Source organism: Nicotiana tomentosiformis, chromosome 6 (genome assembly GCF_000390325.3).
Source record: "Nicotiana tomentosiformis chromosome 6, ASM39032v3, whole genome shotgun sequence".
In the NCBI taxonomy this organism is placed as follows: Eukaryota; Viridiplantae; Streptophyta; class Magnoliopsida; order Solanales; family Solanaceae; genus Nicotiana; species Nicotiana tomentosiformis.
Genome location: NC_090817.1, coordinates 120,365,407 through 120,380,948, shown reverse-complemented (window position 1 = coordinate 120,380,948; position 15,542 = coordinate 120,365,407). Strand labels below are relative to the sequence as shown.

At 38.1% G+C, this 15,542-nt stretch overlaps 2 protein-coding genes across 2 annotated transcripts; both read left to right on the top strand.

Moving 5' to 3' along the window:
* Positions 1 to 552: 552 nt before the first annotated feature.
* LOC138894667 (uncharacterized) lies at positions 553 to 1,273 on the top strand. The gene is made up of 2 exons (XM_070179384.1): positions 553 to 757; positions 891 to 1,273. Exons 1-2 carry the CDS (start codon positions 553 to 555, stop codon positions 1,271 to 1,273), a joined length of 588 nt encoding a protein of 195 aa, XP_070035485.1.
* Positions 1,274 to 1,459: 186 nt separating this feature from the next.
* LOC138894666 (uncharacterized) lies at positions 1,460 to 2,488 on the top strand. The gene is made up of 3 exons (XM_070179383.1): positions 1,460 to 1,536; positions 1,938 to 1,978; positions 2,097 to 2,488. Exons 1-3 carry the CDS (start codon positions 1,460 to 1,462, stop codon positions 2,486 to 2,488), a joined length of 510 nt encoding a protein of 169 aa, XP_070035484.1.
* Positions 2,489 to 15,542: the final 13,054 nt, after the last annotated feature.

The window sequence follows — 15,542 nt, the reverse complement described above, 5'->3', positions numbered from 1 at the left end:
AAATTGCTAGGATTCATCGTCAGCCGCCGAAGGATTGAATTGGACCCGTCAAAGGTCAAAGCTATCCAGGACGTGCCACCTCCAAAGAACAAGAAAGATGTGATGAGTTTCTTAGGGCGTCTCAACTATATCAGCCGTTTCATAGCACAATCAATTGTGATCTGTGAACCGATTTTCAAAATGTTGAAAAAATATGCCGCAACGAGCTGGACTAAAGAATTCCAAAATGCCTTCGACCAAATCAAGGAGTATTTATCTAAACTACCTGTTCCGGTCCCACCGGAACTAGGGAGACCTTTGCTGCTTTATTTGTCCGTACTAGATGGGGCTTTTAGTTGTGTTCTGGGTCAACACGATGAGACGAAAAGAAAGGAACATGTCATATATCATCTGAGTAAAACATTCACAACCTATGAAGCACGGTACTCTTTTATGGAGCGCACTTGCTACGCTTTGACATGGATAGCTCAAAAGTTGAGGCACTACTTCTGTGCTTATACCACATATCTCATATCAAGAATGGACCCGTTGAAATACATCTTCCAAAAAACCATGCCTACCGGAAAGTTGGCGAAATGGCAAATATTGCTGAGTGACTTCGACATTATCTATGTAACTCAGAAGGCAGTCAAAGGGCAAGCATTGTCAGATCATTTGGCAGAAAATCCTGTAGACGGAGAATACAAACCGTTAAAAACATATTTTCCCGACGAGGAAGTATCATTTGTGGGAGAATACATCACTGAAGCATATGATGGTTGGAGGATGTTCTTCGACGGAGCCGCGAACTTCAAAGGAGTAGTTATTGGAGCTGTCTTAGTATCAGAAACCGGCTAACACTATCCGGTATCCGCAAAACTCAGGTTTTCCATGTACCAATAATATGGCAGAATATGAGGCTTGCATCTTGGGACTCAGGTTGGCCATTGACATGAATGTTCAAGAGTTGCTAGTGATTGGAGATTCAGATCTCTTGGTACATCAAGTTTCAGGAGAGTGGGACACTAAGAACACTAAGATATTACCATATATGTACTGTGTGCAAGAGATGATCAAGAGGTTCACGAAGATAGAATTCAAACATGTTCCGAGGATTCAGAATGAGTTCGCAGATACATTGGCCACTCTATCTTCCATGAAACAACACCCAGACAAGAATTTCATCGACCCTATCCCAATAAGAATTCATAAGCAACTAGCTTATTGTTCTTATTTTGAAGAAGAAAGTGATGGAAATCCATGGTTACATGACATCAAAGAATACTTGGCATAAGGAGAATACCCAGAGCACGTAACTCATACTCATAAATGCACACTCCGAAGGTTAGCCAACTACTTCTTTCAAAGCGGAGGGATTCTGTACAGAAGGACTCCTGACCTGGGGTTATTACGGTGTTTCGATGCCAAGGAAGCATCCAGATTGCTCGATAAAATACATGTCGGAACTTGCGGGCCGCACATGAATGGTTTTGTCTTAGCCAAGAAAATACTAAGAGCAGGGTATTTCTGGATGACCATGGAGACAGACTGCATCAGGTATGTCCAGAAGTGTCACCTGTGAAAGATACATCCTGACATGATACGAGTGCCACTCAATAAACTCAATGAAACAAGTGCACCATGACCTTTCTCCGCTTGGGGTATGGATGTCATCGGTTCAATCGAACTCGCTGCTTCAAATGGGCATAGATTTATTCTAGTGGCTATAGACTATTTCACAAAATGGGTTGAAGTTGCATCTTACAAAGTTGTAACCAAGAAGGTCATCACAGACTTTCTTCGGGATCACATTATTTGCCGATTCGGGGTTCCAGAGTCAATCATCACCGACAACGCCGCCAATCTTAACAGTTATTTAATGAAGTCTATGAGTTAAACTTTCAAGATCAAGCATAAGAATTCAACAGCATATAAGCCGCAAATGAATGGAGCTGTAGAAGCCGCCAACAAGAACATCAAGAAGATATTGAGGAAGATGGTAGATAATTACAAATAATGGCATGAAAAGCTACTGTTTGCTTTGCTTGGATATCGTACCACGGTTCGCACATCAACTGAGGCAACTCCTTATTTATTGTTTTACGGTACTGAAGCAGTTATCCCTGCCGAAGTAGAAATCCCTTCTCTGAGAATCATACAAGAAGCCGAGCTCAGCGACGCAGAATGGTTACAAAGCCGATATGAGCAACTGGCCCTCACTGATGGAACAATAATGAGTGCAGTATGTCACGATCAACTCTACCAAAACAGAATGGCAAGAGCTTTCAACAAAAGGGTCAGACCAAGGCAATTCACACAGGGGCAATTAGTGCTGAAGCGAATTTTGTCGCATCAAGATGAAGCTAAAGGGAAGTTTTCACCTAATTGGCAAGGTCCCTACATGGTTCATCGAGTACTAACAGGAGGGGCACTTATACTTGTAGAAATGAATGGAGAAATTTGGCCAAAACCTATCAACTCAGACGCAGTCAAGAGATACTATGTTTAGGATTGTTTACATTTCTTCATTTGATGTAACTGAGGGGATACGTAGGCAGCCCTGTGGGTTCGGTCACATCTTAATAAAATCTTCATTTTTCCATGATCAGAAAATTGGGGCAGAATTTTGGGAGGACCCTCAAAATTCTAAAGCAAGTTCAGCCGACATCGTCATACACAAAACAACCAAAGTATTGAATTTAAACTGGGGAACCCTCAAATTCTAAATCAAGGAGGTTGCAATGTCTCTAAAATATGTCACAGTCACCGGTTAATATATATTATTTGAAATTGCATACTACTATATTTGAAATAACTATATTTATCAAATACATGCATATTTTTAGAAAACTTTATTTCTTTGGCAGCGAGATGCTACCCAGGGTAACTCAAACAGGACCTCAAGACAGGAGCAAAGGCAAAACAGAAAATAAAAGCACAAACCAACCTTCCCCCACAAAACTCATGATTTTTCTTTGGATGCAGGCACGATAAGACAATAATACCCGCAGATACATCAAATCACTACCTTCATGATGACAAGTTACCAAACGCAAACACTTCCAGCTAAGAAATACTTTACTTTCTCACGGTCACTCATCATTTTTCTTACATAAGGCTAAACACTGCCTTTCACTGCATGAGACTAAGCATTGTCTCCTCTTCCTGCATGAGGCTAAGCACTACCTCCCTAATTGCATAAGGCTAAGCATTGCCTTTCCTTGCATGAGACTAAGCATGGTTTCCCTCATTTGCATGAGACTAAGCATTGTCTCCTCTTCTTCCATAAGGCGAAACATTACCTCCCTAATTGCATGAGACTAAGCATTGTCTCCCCTATTTGTATGAGGCTAAGCATTGTCTCCCTCTTTACATGAGACTAAGCATTGTCTCCCTTATTTGCATGAGGCTAAGCATTGCCTCCCTCTTTGAATGAGACTAAGCATTGCCTCATCTTCCTGCATGAGGCTAAGCACTGCCTCCCTAATTGCATAAGTCTAAGCGTTGCCTTTCCTTGCATGAGACTAATCATTGTCTCCTTTTCTTGCATGAGGCTAAGCATTGCCTCCCTAATCGCATGAGACTAAGCATTGCCTCCTCTTCTTGCATGAGGCTAAGAACTACCTCCCTGATTCCATAAGGCTAAGAACTGCCTTTCCTTGCACAAGACTAAGCATTGTCTTCCCATTTGGCATAAGGCTAAGCATTTCCTTTTCCATGCATAAGATTAACTACTATCTCCACTATGCCATCTAAGACCTAGCACTATCCCCTGTTCACCTAGGGCTAAGCACTGCCCTCATCTTACACAAGACTAAGCCTTGTCTTGTTTCATCTTCACATGTGACCAGGTGTCACATCTTTGCACTTCATGGGCTGAAATATCACCATTTTGTCCGAAGGCATCATCCTCATAGCCGGGAGACATTATTCCATGGCCTGAGGATCTCTCGAAATTGTACATCATTATTCAAAGGCGTCATAGTCCAAAGGTACCATCCTCATGTTCCTAGGAAATCATTTCATGGCCTGCGAATCCCTTATCATACACTTCATAGCCCAGGACGCCATGGTCTAAGGATATCATCCTCACCATCCGAAGACAATATTCATGGTCCAAAGGAAATTTGCATCAAGTTTGAATTTTCGCAATAACCCATATATATTTGCATGCATCATGTTTTAAGTTTTGCAGGTAACCCAGGAAGTAATCGGTCTTCAAACGGGAGCAATATTTTCTCCGATTTTCGTTCAAAACGTTCACATCCTGCAATTGTTTCAAACATAATCGACCACCATCAATTACCCGCCTTTTACTCTATGACCGTTCAGATATTTGCTCAGTGATACATCCATAACGTTTTAAATTCACATTCATGAATTCGCATAAATTCATCTGATACTATCCTACCCAAAGGAACCCTTTCTGAAACATACGGCCATTCCTATAACAACTCCATCGGTTTCATTCACCGTTGGAACCAAAACTGCACATGACCTGATTCCCGTAATACCAGGGATTTGTAGGCAACTCAAGAACTGGGGTTCGGCCCCCACTTTTTCCAAATCACATCATCCCTCATTTAATTCGGCCAAAATTGATCATCATTTTCTTTACCCGACAATTTGTTTATCATTCCCAAGTAAAGAGGGGCAACTGTTGATACCCAATTTTGCCTTCATATTTTCTCAAAAATATATATACTTTGAAAACATCATTTTTACATCATTATTTAGTTTACAAATCTATAAAATAATTTTCTATAATTTCTTATAATTTTTAGAGCTTTAAAATTGATTTTTCTATATTTAAATTACTTGAATATTTATTAATTACTCCTTCAAATTATTTTACGATGACTTAACTACTTAAAGTTATTATTTTTGCACCTATAATACATGTTTCAAATATTTTATTTCATTTTATGTAATTACATTAATAATTTTAAGCTATTTGCGCAATTTTGTAGTAATAGCCTATATCTGTACAAAAATAATCTTTATTTATATTATTTATGTCAAAATAGCATTTTATATTTTTATAATACAAAGTTATTATTTTTAAGCATTTCAGTGTATAAATAATATTTTTACTTATTTTTCAAGTATGGTTATAAATTATTTTCGTGTATTTAAATAATAGCCTAGCTTTAAACTAATTTTTGAATCAAATTGGCCCAATATCCTTAGCCCAATAGACCCCAAGCCCAAACCAGGCGACCCTTGTATAATACCCGGTCGGTACCCGTTTTTATGACCCCGCCCCGTTCGTTTTTGAATCCTAGCCGTTGATCTCTCAAGATTAACGACCCCCGTTCACTCTCCTTCTTTAATTAACCAAACCCGCCCAAACCCTATCATTTTCTCTTAACTCGCTGCCCCTAAATTCTCTCTACTCCCTTTTCTTATCTGAGAAACCCTAGCCGTTGTATCACTCAACTTCTCCAAATCCAGCTCTAAAATGGAATCAATCACTGATTCACTTACCTTATTGGTCTCCTCTTACTACTGGTCGTCCGTTTGTGGTGTTACTTAGGTGCTTACCTAAGTTTGGCAAGCAAGATATCTTGAGAGAGAACTAAAGTGGTTTGAACCTTTGATTCTGATCATTATTTCATCTATATACATTCAGTACCATGCTATGTGAGTCCGATTCAATGAGATCTCTGTTGATTTGTGTCCTCTCTCTTGAACTAGGGTTTACCCGATTTTTCTCCTAAATTGATTTTGAACTGATTTTGCATGTCTTCTTTCCTTATTCTTTGTTTGATTTATTTTGTTTTCTTGTTTGTTCGTTCAATTTTTACTGCTATATAAACCCCTCACAATTCACATTTTAGGACAGACTGGAATCAATATACTTTCACTAAAAATTGGAGCTTTGTTCTGTGATTCCCTCATTCTCTTATTCTGTACTTCATTGTGGCCGGCTGAAAGCCAAGGCCATTGAGATTCTGTTATTCGATCTTTCTCTTGGTGCGACCATTGCCCGGAGTTCGTTTGAAGCTCTTGGGAACTTTGACGCATTGAGATTTTGGGTTCTTGTGGAATTTTGCTCTTTACTGTTATTCGTTTAACTAGTAAATTACTTGACTTTTGTAATTTCATCCCTTTGTGTCTCTGATTGGCATGTGTTCTTACTTCTGAAATCCATGGCTTAATGTGTTTCTAGGTTACTTTTATGCACCACTCTGTTAACTTTTGTGATGACCCAAAAGGTCAACTTTAAATTTAATAATTAATGTGCTAAGACCTCGAAAAATACTATTTATTATTCCTCGACTTGCGTGCGTAGTCCGTATAATTTTCCGTAATGTTTTCATATGAAAATGGATTAAATGTGAAATAGGGCCTTAAAACTCAACTGAGTTGACTTTAGTTAACATTTTGAGCAAACAGACTTGAATCAGTGTTTTGACAGTTCCGATAGGTCCGTATCGTGATTTGGGACTTGGGCGTATACCCGAAATTTAATTTGGAGGTCCCTAGCTTGAATTATCACCAGTTGACGAAAACTAGAAACATAAATGCTTAAATATTTCAAAGTTTGACTACAAATTGACTTTTATTGATATCAGGGTCGGATTCGAGTTCTAAAAATTTTCATAGGTTTGTTATGTCATTTATGACTTGTCTGTCGAATTTGGTGAGAAACGGAGTTGATTTGACGTGATTCGGTTATTCGGTTGTGAAAATATAAGTTTTAAAGTTTTCTTAAAATTTTCATTTGATTTGGTGTCCGATTTTTAATTCTAGGTGTTAAATTGGTGTTTTAATCTGGCGAGCGAGCGAGTTTGTATGAGGTTTATGGACTTGTGTGCATGTTTGGTTTGGAGCCCCGAGGGCTCGGGTGAGTTTCGGATAGCCTACAGACCATTTGAACTTTGAGAAAAATCTGATTTTTTAGCTTCTGCAGTCATCTGGTGCATTGTGCTTCGCGATCGCGAAGCCATTCCTGTGATCGCGAAGAGAAAAATTAGACTAGCACATTTTGTGCTTCGCGTTCGCGACCGAGGGCACGCGTTCGCGAAGGGTCGAAGTGCAAAGCTTCGCGTTCGCGAAGCCATTCCTGCGACCGCGAGGAGGAAATGATTCAGAAGCTAGGGCACTCAAATTGTTCTTCGCGTTCGCATGAAACGGTCCGCGATCGCGTAGGTCTACGGGGCTATGCTTCGCGTCTGCGTATGGGATGCCGCATTCGTGTAGTGCAAATTGGCAGCCTGTGCGAATTGTGTTTCGCGATCGCGAAGCCATTCCCGCGATCGCGAAGAGTAAAATGGACCTGGGCAAAAGCTGCTCTACGCGATCGCGAACGAATTTCCGCGATCGCGATGAGTAAAAATCTGGGCAAACAGAACTTAAGTTCTGGAAATGAGATTTTGACCCATTTTCCACCATTTTCGATTTTGAGCTCGGGTAAGATGATTTTTGGACGGTTTTTACGGGAAAATATTGGGATAAATGTTCATTATCCTATATTAATATATTTCATGATTCCATACTCATTTATATCATGAATCTGTGAATTTATTAAAGAAAAATCAGATTTTTATAAAATCTTCCAAAAATGTAAAATGAAGATTTGAAAGCCAATCCGATGTCGGAATTTGATAATTTTTGTATGGTTGAACTCGTATCATAACGGGTGTTCGGATTTCGTGAGTGTTTCCAAGATTCGAGACATGGGACCCACTGTCAAGTTTTTAGATGAATTTCGGATTTTAAATTGCTTATTAGTAAATTCATATGGAATTAATTCCTACAATTTGTATTGAGTATATTGAATTGTTTATGACTAAATTTGAGGATTTCAGACACAAATTCGCGAGGCAAAGGTGTATTGGATTCTTGAATTTAGTTGCAAAGCGAGGTAAGTGTCGTGGTTAACCTTGACTTGAGGGAGTAAGACTTATTTATCTATTTGTTACATGATTTAATGTGCGGGTACAACGTATATGTGAGGTGGCGAGTATTTATGCATTGTGGTTGAGTCAAAGCATGCAGGTGAAATTTGTTTATTGTGAATAATTATCTACTTAATTAAATATATTCCTGTTTAAGTTTATTATTGATTATTTGATCATTATTCGTGAAATTATTATTCATTTAATTATTATTGATTATTTTGGAAGGTGAAGTTGGTATTTTGGTATTGAATTAATTGATAAGTGTATATCCCCGCATTTAAATACTCTTCCGAATTTATATTATTATTTTCATGGTAAGGAAGAGTGTAAAAGCACGAAGGGTGTTGTCGTGTCATTTGTGAGTGTAAAAGCACGAAGGGTGTTGTCGTGCCAAATTGTGAGTGTAAAAGCACGAAGGATGATGCCGTGTCAAATGAGAGTAAAAGCAAGAAGGGTGGTGTCGTGCCATTTTCATATTGTCATTTGTTCATTTTATTGTTGATGAATTAATTGACTGCTAAGTGATACATCTCCTGCTGAAATTATTATATTTTTTCCGTTCGCATGTTCCCTCCCAATTTATAAATTGTTATTTATTGTTACTTCGTATATGTATATACTTGTACAAGTTGTTTATGTACGTGTCTTGTCATAGCCTCGTCACTACTTCGTCGAGGTTAGGCTCGGTACTTACCAGTACATGGGGTCGGTTGTACTGATACTGCACTCTACACTTCTTGTGCAGATTTCGGAGTTGGTCCTAGTGGCGTACAGTAGATTTGCCCGGACACAGCTACTAGTAGAGACATGAGGTATAACTGCACAACGTTCGCAGTTCTGAAGTCCCCTTCTATCTTATCTCAGCTGTGTATTATATTTCAAACAGCTTGAATTTTATTCAGACCTTTAATTGTATTGTCTTAGAAGCTCGTGCACTTGTGACTCCAGTTCTGGGATGGTATTTAGAGATCGCTATTATTATGGATTATTCATTACATTTCAGACTTTACTTCCGCATTTGTTTCTTTGTTATTAATTAATTTAAATTTTTTTTTAAATGGCTAATATTATTCTAACGTTGGCTTGCCTAGCAAGTGAAATGTTCGGCGCCATCACGGTCCCGAATGTGGGAATTTCGGGTCGTGATAGTTGGTATCATAGCACTAGGTTACATAGGTGTCACGAGTCACGAGCAAACTTAGTAGAGTCTGAAGGATCGGCACGGAGACGTTTGTACTTATCTTTCAAAGGCTATGAAGTTTAGGAACAATATCACTTCTTTCTTATCCTGTCGTGCGATTTTATTCTATCATTGATAATTGAACCATTCTATTCTTATTCTCTCGCAGATGGCGAGAACACGTAATACATCCCACCTTCCTAAGCTCATTTAGCTAGTGTATTGACATCTGAATGTTCATGAATATGCTTACCTTCTTGGCCTTGAATCTTCGTAAAGAATGCCTCACATTTGTAATAACCTGCGTTAAGACTTTCATTGTTTAAATTTTAACTTGTCTCTCTGCTATTGTGTCACTCAGCATGCTCACTCGATCCCATACCCCTTTAGTGATTGCTTGTGATTTAGAACAGTTATCTCAGCATGTTTTCCCTACCATGTTTGAATTGTTGTTTCATGATATTAGGATGGATCCTTGGTATAACTTTGACCTTATTTAGTGAATTAGTCTACTGTGTCAATGCCTAAATGCCAACATTTGCTATTTGACATGAGTTTACTTTCCACTCTATTTTGAATCTCGGTAATGATAGTCTTGCATATGTAATGTGTAATGTAAGTTGAGCCCTGGGTATAAAGAAGGGCTGAAAGCCAAGGCTGCGAAGGCTCTTACTACTAACCTCCCTGGTATGAGCACTGCTCGGGGTTCATTTGAGACTCTTGTGAACTTTGACACATTGGGATTTGGGTCTTTAGTCACTCCCTGAAACTTGAACTACCCCATTCAACCCTTTCTTCCTATTATCTGCTGAATATCTAAGTTGGTTGGTTTAAGTGATTCAATGCTTGGAAATATGGTTATATGATTTGGCTTTGGGATCTTCTATAGATTCTGGGTTGTGTGGATGAATATGGCTCCTTGTTGGAAGTCTGGGTATGCTGTATGAGAATTGCTGAAGGCCCAAACAGTGTTGGGTATTTCTTTTGGGCCGGTTGTGAGCCTATTGTCATTATTTGTATAATATTTGTAATCTTATTCATTATTGGGCCTGTAATAACTTTGTAATAAATAATTGGGGTATAAGTAAAAAGGGGGAATGGGTAGATTCTTAATATTTGCGTACAGAGGGGTAGACAACATGCCTTAGGACTTAGTGATTTACTTACTATATATGTTATTCAATCACTATGTGCACTATAAAAATCATGTCATTAGGGGATGCACATACACACACACACACACTATCTGCTAGCAAACATAAATTCAAAATGTTGCAATTATGCTTACTGCTACGTGCTAATAGAAAATCTGCCTATAGGAATAAATGTCACTGATTTTTCTTTCAATTCGCATAAGCATATTCACTAGAAATCATGCCTATAGGATTCTGATTATTCCGTTTGCCACTGTTCACCTAGAAAATATGCCTATAAGGATAAGGGTATGACAATAAAATCGGCTCCAAATGTTAATCGTTAGAGATCTCGCCCTAAATTGTTAATGTTGAACTTCTCAAACATTGTTTATTGTGTATTGTTTATTAATGCTATTTTTAGAAAGTATGAGTAATTCTGTGCTTTTCTCCAATAGATTTCACTATCCTTCACTACGTAGATCACCTAGACATAACACCTATAGGTTTAATAACTTGAAACTTGCGATCTCAATAATCAGCTTATAACAACTGTATAATCTTGTCTATGAATTCAAAGTCACTTAGAAATCATATCTATAGGGCCTAAGGTTCTTAATTCTGAACTACCTGACCTGAACATTTATTTTGCGTGTATTTGTTGCTTAAGTGTGGAGGCTAACTTGATCCCTTAACTACCCATATTTGAAGTCCAATGTGTTTTTGTATGTCGCCTAGTTTTAACATTTTGAGCAGCCTACATAAGGTCTAGAACTACCTAAATAGAGGTCCAAAACCTCCTGGACCATAGGTTTGGGACGGGTAGTGCACACATAGGGCACAACTTAGAATTAAATTAAAGCGCTTTTAGCTAAACAACTTTAACATAGTAATCGGGTAGCAGGAGATGATAGTCTGTGCCCGCTGAATAATATGAGTAACTCCCTACCTCAAGGGAGTTGCGAAATATTATTTATGTTGCACGGGGTGATTCTTTAGGCTAAAAAACTTAGGACCCTCCCCCTCCCCCTTCCTTTCTATGTTAGCTATTAGAATTAGAATAGTTGTATTTCTATATTCGTATTAAGATTTTTGTAATAAAATTCTTTGACCTTTATATTCTCTTTGCTTATTTCATCACATAGCCTAATTAAAATACGCATAATTTTATGTTCGGTCGGGACCCATAGTTGTGGAACTCGAAGAGTGCCTAACACCTTCTCTTTGAGGTAATTTGAGCCTTACCCGATCTTTGGTGGCGTTGACTAGTCAAACAGAGTTATCTGTACAATAGGTGCCCTAACGCACCTTAAAATCGTTAGGTGGCGACTCTTCTTTTAGCACTCTATCTCCCATTCTAAAATGAGTTGTCACGACGTCAAAACCCGCTTTCGCGAGAAAATTGGGACGCGACACCTGATAGCATATTCTGACACTATCATAGTGCCCTGACGGAACCGTTCAAACTCTGTGCGCCACGCATAACGGAGAGTCTGGGGAATAAACTCTTTCAAAAATATTTCCGAAAATTGAGCCCAAATTGGTGGCATTACATCGGTTGGTCTACCTTCTTTATAAACTTGCCACCACTGATACACTGCGTCTGACAACTGAAATGTAGTAAAGGCAACTCCGCTCACTTCCACAATACCCATGGTGCGGAGAATATGGTAATACTTTTCTATAAATACTTGGGCATCCTCTAAATCTGTGCCACTGAAAGTAGGTGGACTATATCTCTTAAACCTCTCAAGTCTCTTTTGTTCTTCTTTTTATGCCTCTGGCCTGACCTTAGGTTGAACCAGAATAACAGGTTGTACCGGTACTATACCTAAAACCTGACCAATGTGAACCTGCTGCTCTGGAGTACGGGTGATAGGAGTCTGAATTACTCCCCCAATCTGTGAAATATTTGGTGCAATAAAGATCAATCTCGCCTGAGTTAATGTACCAAACATATTCAAGAACTGTGTTAAAGTCTCCTGAAGTCCGGGGGTAATAACAGGTGCTTCTGGTACTTGTCCCCCAAGTGGAGCAACTGGCGGCTCCTCAACTGCCCCTTTAACCGATGTTCTAGCTGTGACACATGCCCTTCCTCGTCCTCTACCTTGTCCCCGACCTCTTGCGGCCCTAGCAGTATGTGCGGGTGCCTGCTCAGCTGACCCGGTAGTATGTGTCCTCACCATCTATGAGAGAATAGAGATACAAAGGCTCAAATTCCACAATCAACAAATACGCACGACAGGAATGAGAGAAGTGAAAATTTTCTAACAGTTCTGTAGCCTCTTGAAGATAAGTACAGACGTCTAGTACTGATCCGCAAGACTCTACTAGACTCGTTCGTGACTCGTAGAACCTATAAACCTAGAGCTCTGATATCAACTTGTCACGGCCCGAAATCCTACCACAGGCGTCGTGATGGCACTTAGTCTCTAAGACTAAGTAAGCCGATTATAATTACAATGCAAACCAATTATTTTTTAAATAGAAACTAACAACGGAAATAGTTACAAACAACCTCTCAAGACTGGTAATACTGAGGCACGAACTCTAACTGAATACATGAAATGATCTCAAGAATCGAATACTCAATACTGTTTGATTAATAATTAATAGTACAATAAAATAGAAAGACTTCAAGGGACTGCGACGACCAAGCAACTCTATCTTGAATCCTTGCGATCACACTCTAACTCTGTCTGAGTCCGATAACTCCAATACCTAGCTCTGAACAAAAATATGCAGAAGTGTAGTATGAGTACACCACGGTCGGTACCCAGTGAGTATCAAGACTAACCTCAATGGAGTAGTGACGAGGTACAGTCGAGACACTCATTAATCTAATAACCTGTGCAATATCATATACAAAAATAATAGAAAATAAATAATAATGATGGCAACAATAATCAACCAGTGATATACACAGCAGGGCAACAAGAACACCATAAATATTGCTCAACAAATAATGAATACAAGTACAACCAATTAATCAAGTCCTTCAAATATAAATCTTTCGCCTATATATTTTTTCTTTCAAATAATAATCTTCATGATATAATACTCTCCAATAAATATATTTCGAATATACTCCCTTCAAATAAATATCTTTCAAATTAATCTCTTTCAAATATAATTCTTTCAAATAAATGTCTTTCGAGCTAAAGTCACCATGTGACACCTCATTTCAAAATCATAAAAATACGGGTTTCAGCTCACTTTCATATTTCCACGACACCTCGTGCTAATTTCTCTATCACAATCGCACGGACAACTCACGTGCCAATATCATCATCATTTACTCACGACACCTCGTGCCCACATTTCATATCACAACTGCACGGACAGTTCACGTGCCAATATTATTATTATTTACTCATGGCACCTCGTACCCACATTTCATTTCATAATCTGCCTGGCAATAGCCACAGGCTCCTAATTTCAACATAGATCAGACTATTATCAATTTATCAACAACAAAGCAAATTGCACAAGATATAAAAATAAACACAAAAAAAATCACATCACATGAAAATTACCAACGCAATAACCCCACATCACCACATAAAAATTACCAACATAATAACTCCACATCATCACATATCATCCCTGACAATGGCCACCCTTATCTCTCTTATAGCCACCCTTATCACTCCTATAATAACCTCTATTATCCCTCTGCCCTGACAATATCAATAGCCACACTTATCGCTCCTATAGCCACCCTTATCGCTCATATAACCACCCTTATTACTCCGTGTAATAGCCACCTTTATCACTTCGCCCAGACAATATCCTAACACACATAACCACGATGAAATTCTACCCTTATACCCGTATAATATCAATAGTGAAATGTCACCCTTATATCCTCATAATAATAACTCAAATTACACAACAATTTACATGGGATATTATCACGACAACACAACACAATCAATTTCTATCACAATTTGTCCAACAACCACAACCAATTCCAATGATATAGTAGAATCAATAAATTTTTCAAAAATAACCCAAGGCTCCATACAACGTATATAAAACCTCAAAAACAATCAACAGAGATAGAAAATACTTAGTATATGGCAACACCTTCATTAATCCAAATTCTTGATAATTATATTAACGCCTCAGTTTAAACATAGTTCATTAATTATTTGCAGATGAAAAAATCCATAATATAATTATTTTCAGGAAATATCAACTCAACAAACTCACAAAATTTACATAAATATTCTAGTAACAATCATATCAATTTGTCATATAAAAACAAATTCAACAAACAAGGATTGAGGCATGACAAATAGATGATTTAATAAATGCCAATAATTATTCATTTTACTACATAATAATGCCTAAGACTTTACCCAATAAAATTTGTACATATAAGTCCGAGTGCGTACTCGTCACCTAGCGTATAAAGCTTTTCACATTTCACAAATGGCACATAAGACTCGATGCCTAAGGGGTAACTCCCCTACTCAAGGTTAGGCAAGATACTTACCTTTCTGAAGTTATGCCGATATTTCAAAATTGCCTTCTTGCTTGAATTGATCTCTGGACAGCTCAAATCTATCCAAATTAATTGTATAACTTCATTAAAATTCATCGAAAATAATTCTCGATAATAAAACGTCGACTTAAAATTTTATTCTAAAACGTCAACCAAAAGTTGACGCGGGATCCGCCTCTTGGAACCCGGCATAATTTTTACGAAATTCGAACACACATTCTGATATGAGTTCAACCATACCAATTTTATCGAATTCCAACAACAAAGTCCTCCAAATCTTGAATTTTCGTTTTATAAATTTTCTACAATTTTTCCCAAATTTCCATCTCAAAATACTAATTAAATGATGAAAACAATGATATATTCATGTATATTAACTAAATTCGAGAGAAAATCACTTACCCCGATGATTTTCTTGAAAATTCCACGAAAAATCGTCACAAATCGAGCTCCTAAAGTCCAAAAATAAAAAATGAGATGAAACCATCGTTCATATAGTACAAAATCTGATCCCCATTGTGCTGACCGCATATTTTCTTGTGCGCTCGCACATCCCAGGTGCTGCGCTCGCACTCCAAATTGTGCGGCCGCACTTCAGCAGCTTTGTACTACCAGGATTTAGTAAATTGACCATAACTTTCTCTACCAATATCCAAATAATTAATGGTATACCTTTCTGGAACATAGATTCAAAGGGTTACAACTTTAGTTTTTGAATCATCTAATATTCCTTGTAGATTAAAAGATATAACCTTCCGAAATCGGACCATCGAATTTACAAAATCACCTTTCTGCGGCCGCGAGAAGAATTCTGCGGACCGCACAATTTCAAC

Excerpts from the sequence above, each read along its gene's own strand:
- LOC138894666 (XM_070179383.1), top strand. The coding sequence starts at position 1,460 with ATGAATGGTTTTGTCTTAGCCAAGAAAATACTAAGAGCAGGGTATTTC. Across the intron at positions 1,537-1,937 it reads ATGGAGACAGACTGCATCAG|AAGCCGCCAACAAGAACATC; the intron begins GTATGTCCAGAA and ends ATGGAGCTGTAG. Across the intron at positions 1,979-2,096 it reads AGAAGATATTGAGGAAGATG|TTATCCCTGCCGAAGTAGAA; the intron begins GTAGATAATTAC and ends GTACTGAAGCAG.
- LOC138894667 (XM_070179384.1), top strand. The coding sequence starts at position 553 with ATGCCTACCGGAAAGTTGGCGAAATGGCAAATATTGCTGAGTGACTTC. Across the intron at positions 758-890 it reads CATCACTGAAGCATATGATG|AATATGAGGCTTGCATCTTG; the intron begins GTTGGAGGATGT and ends ATAATATGGCAG.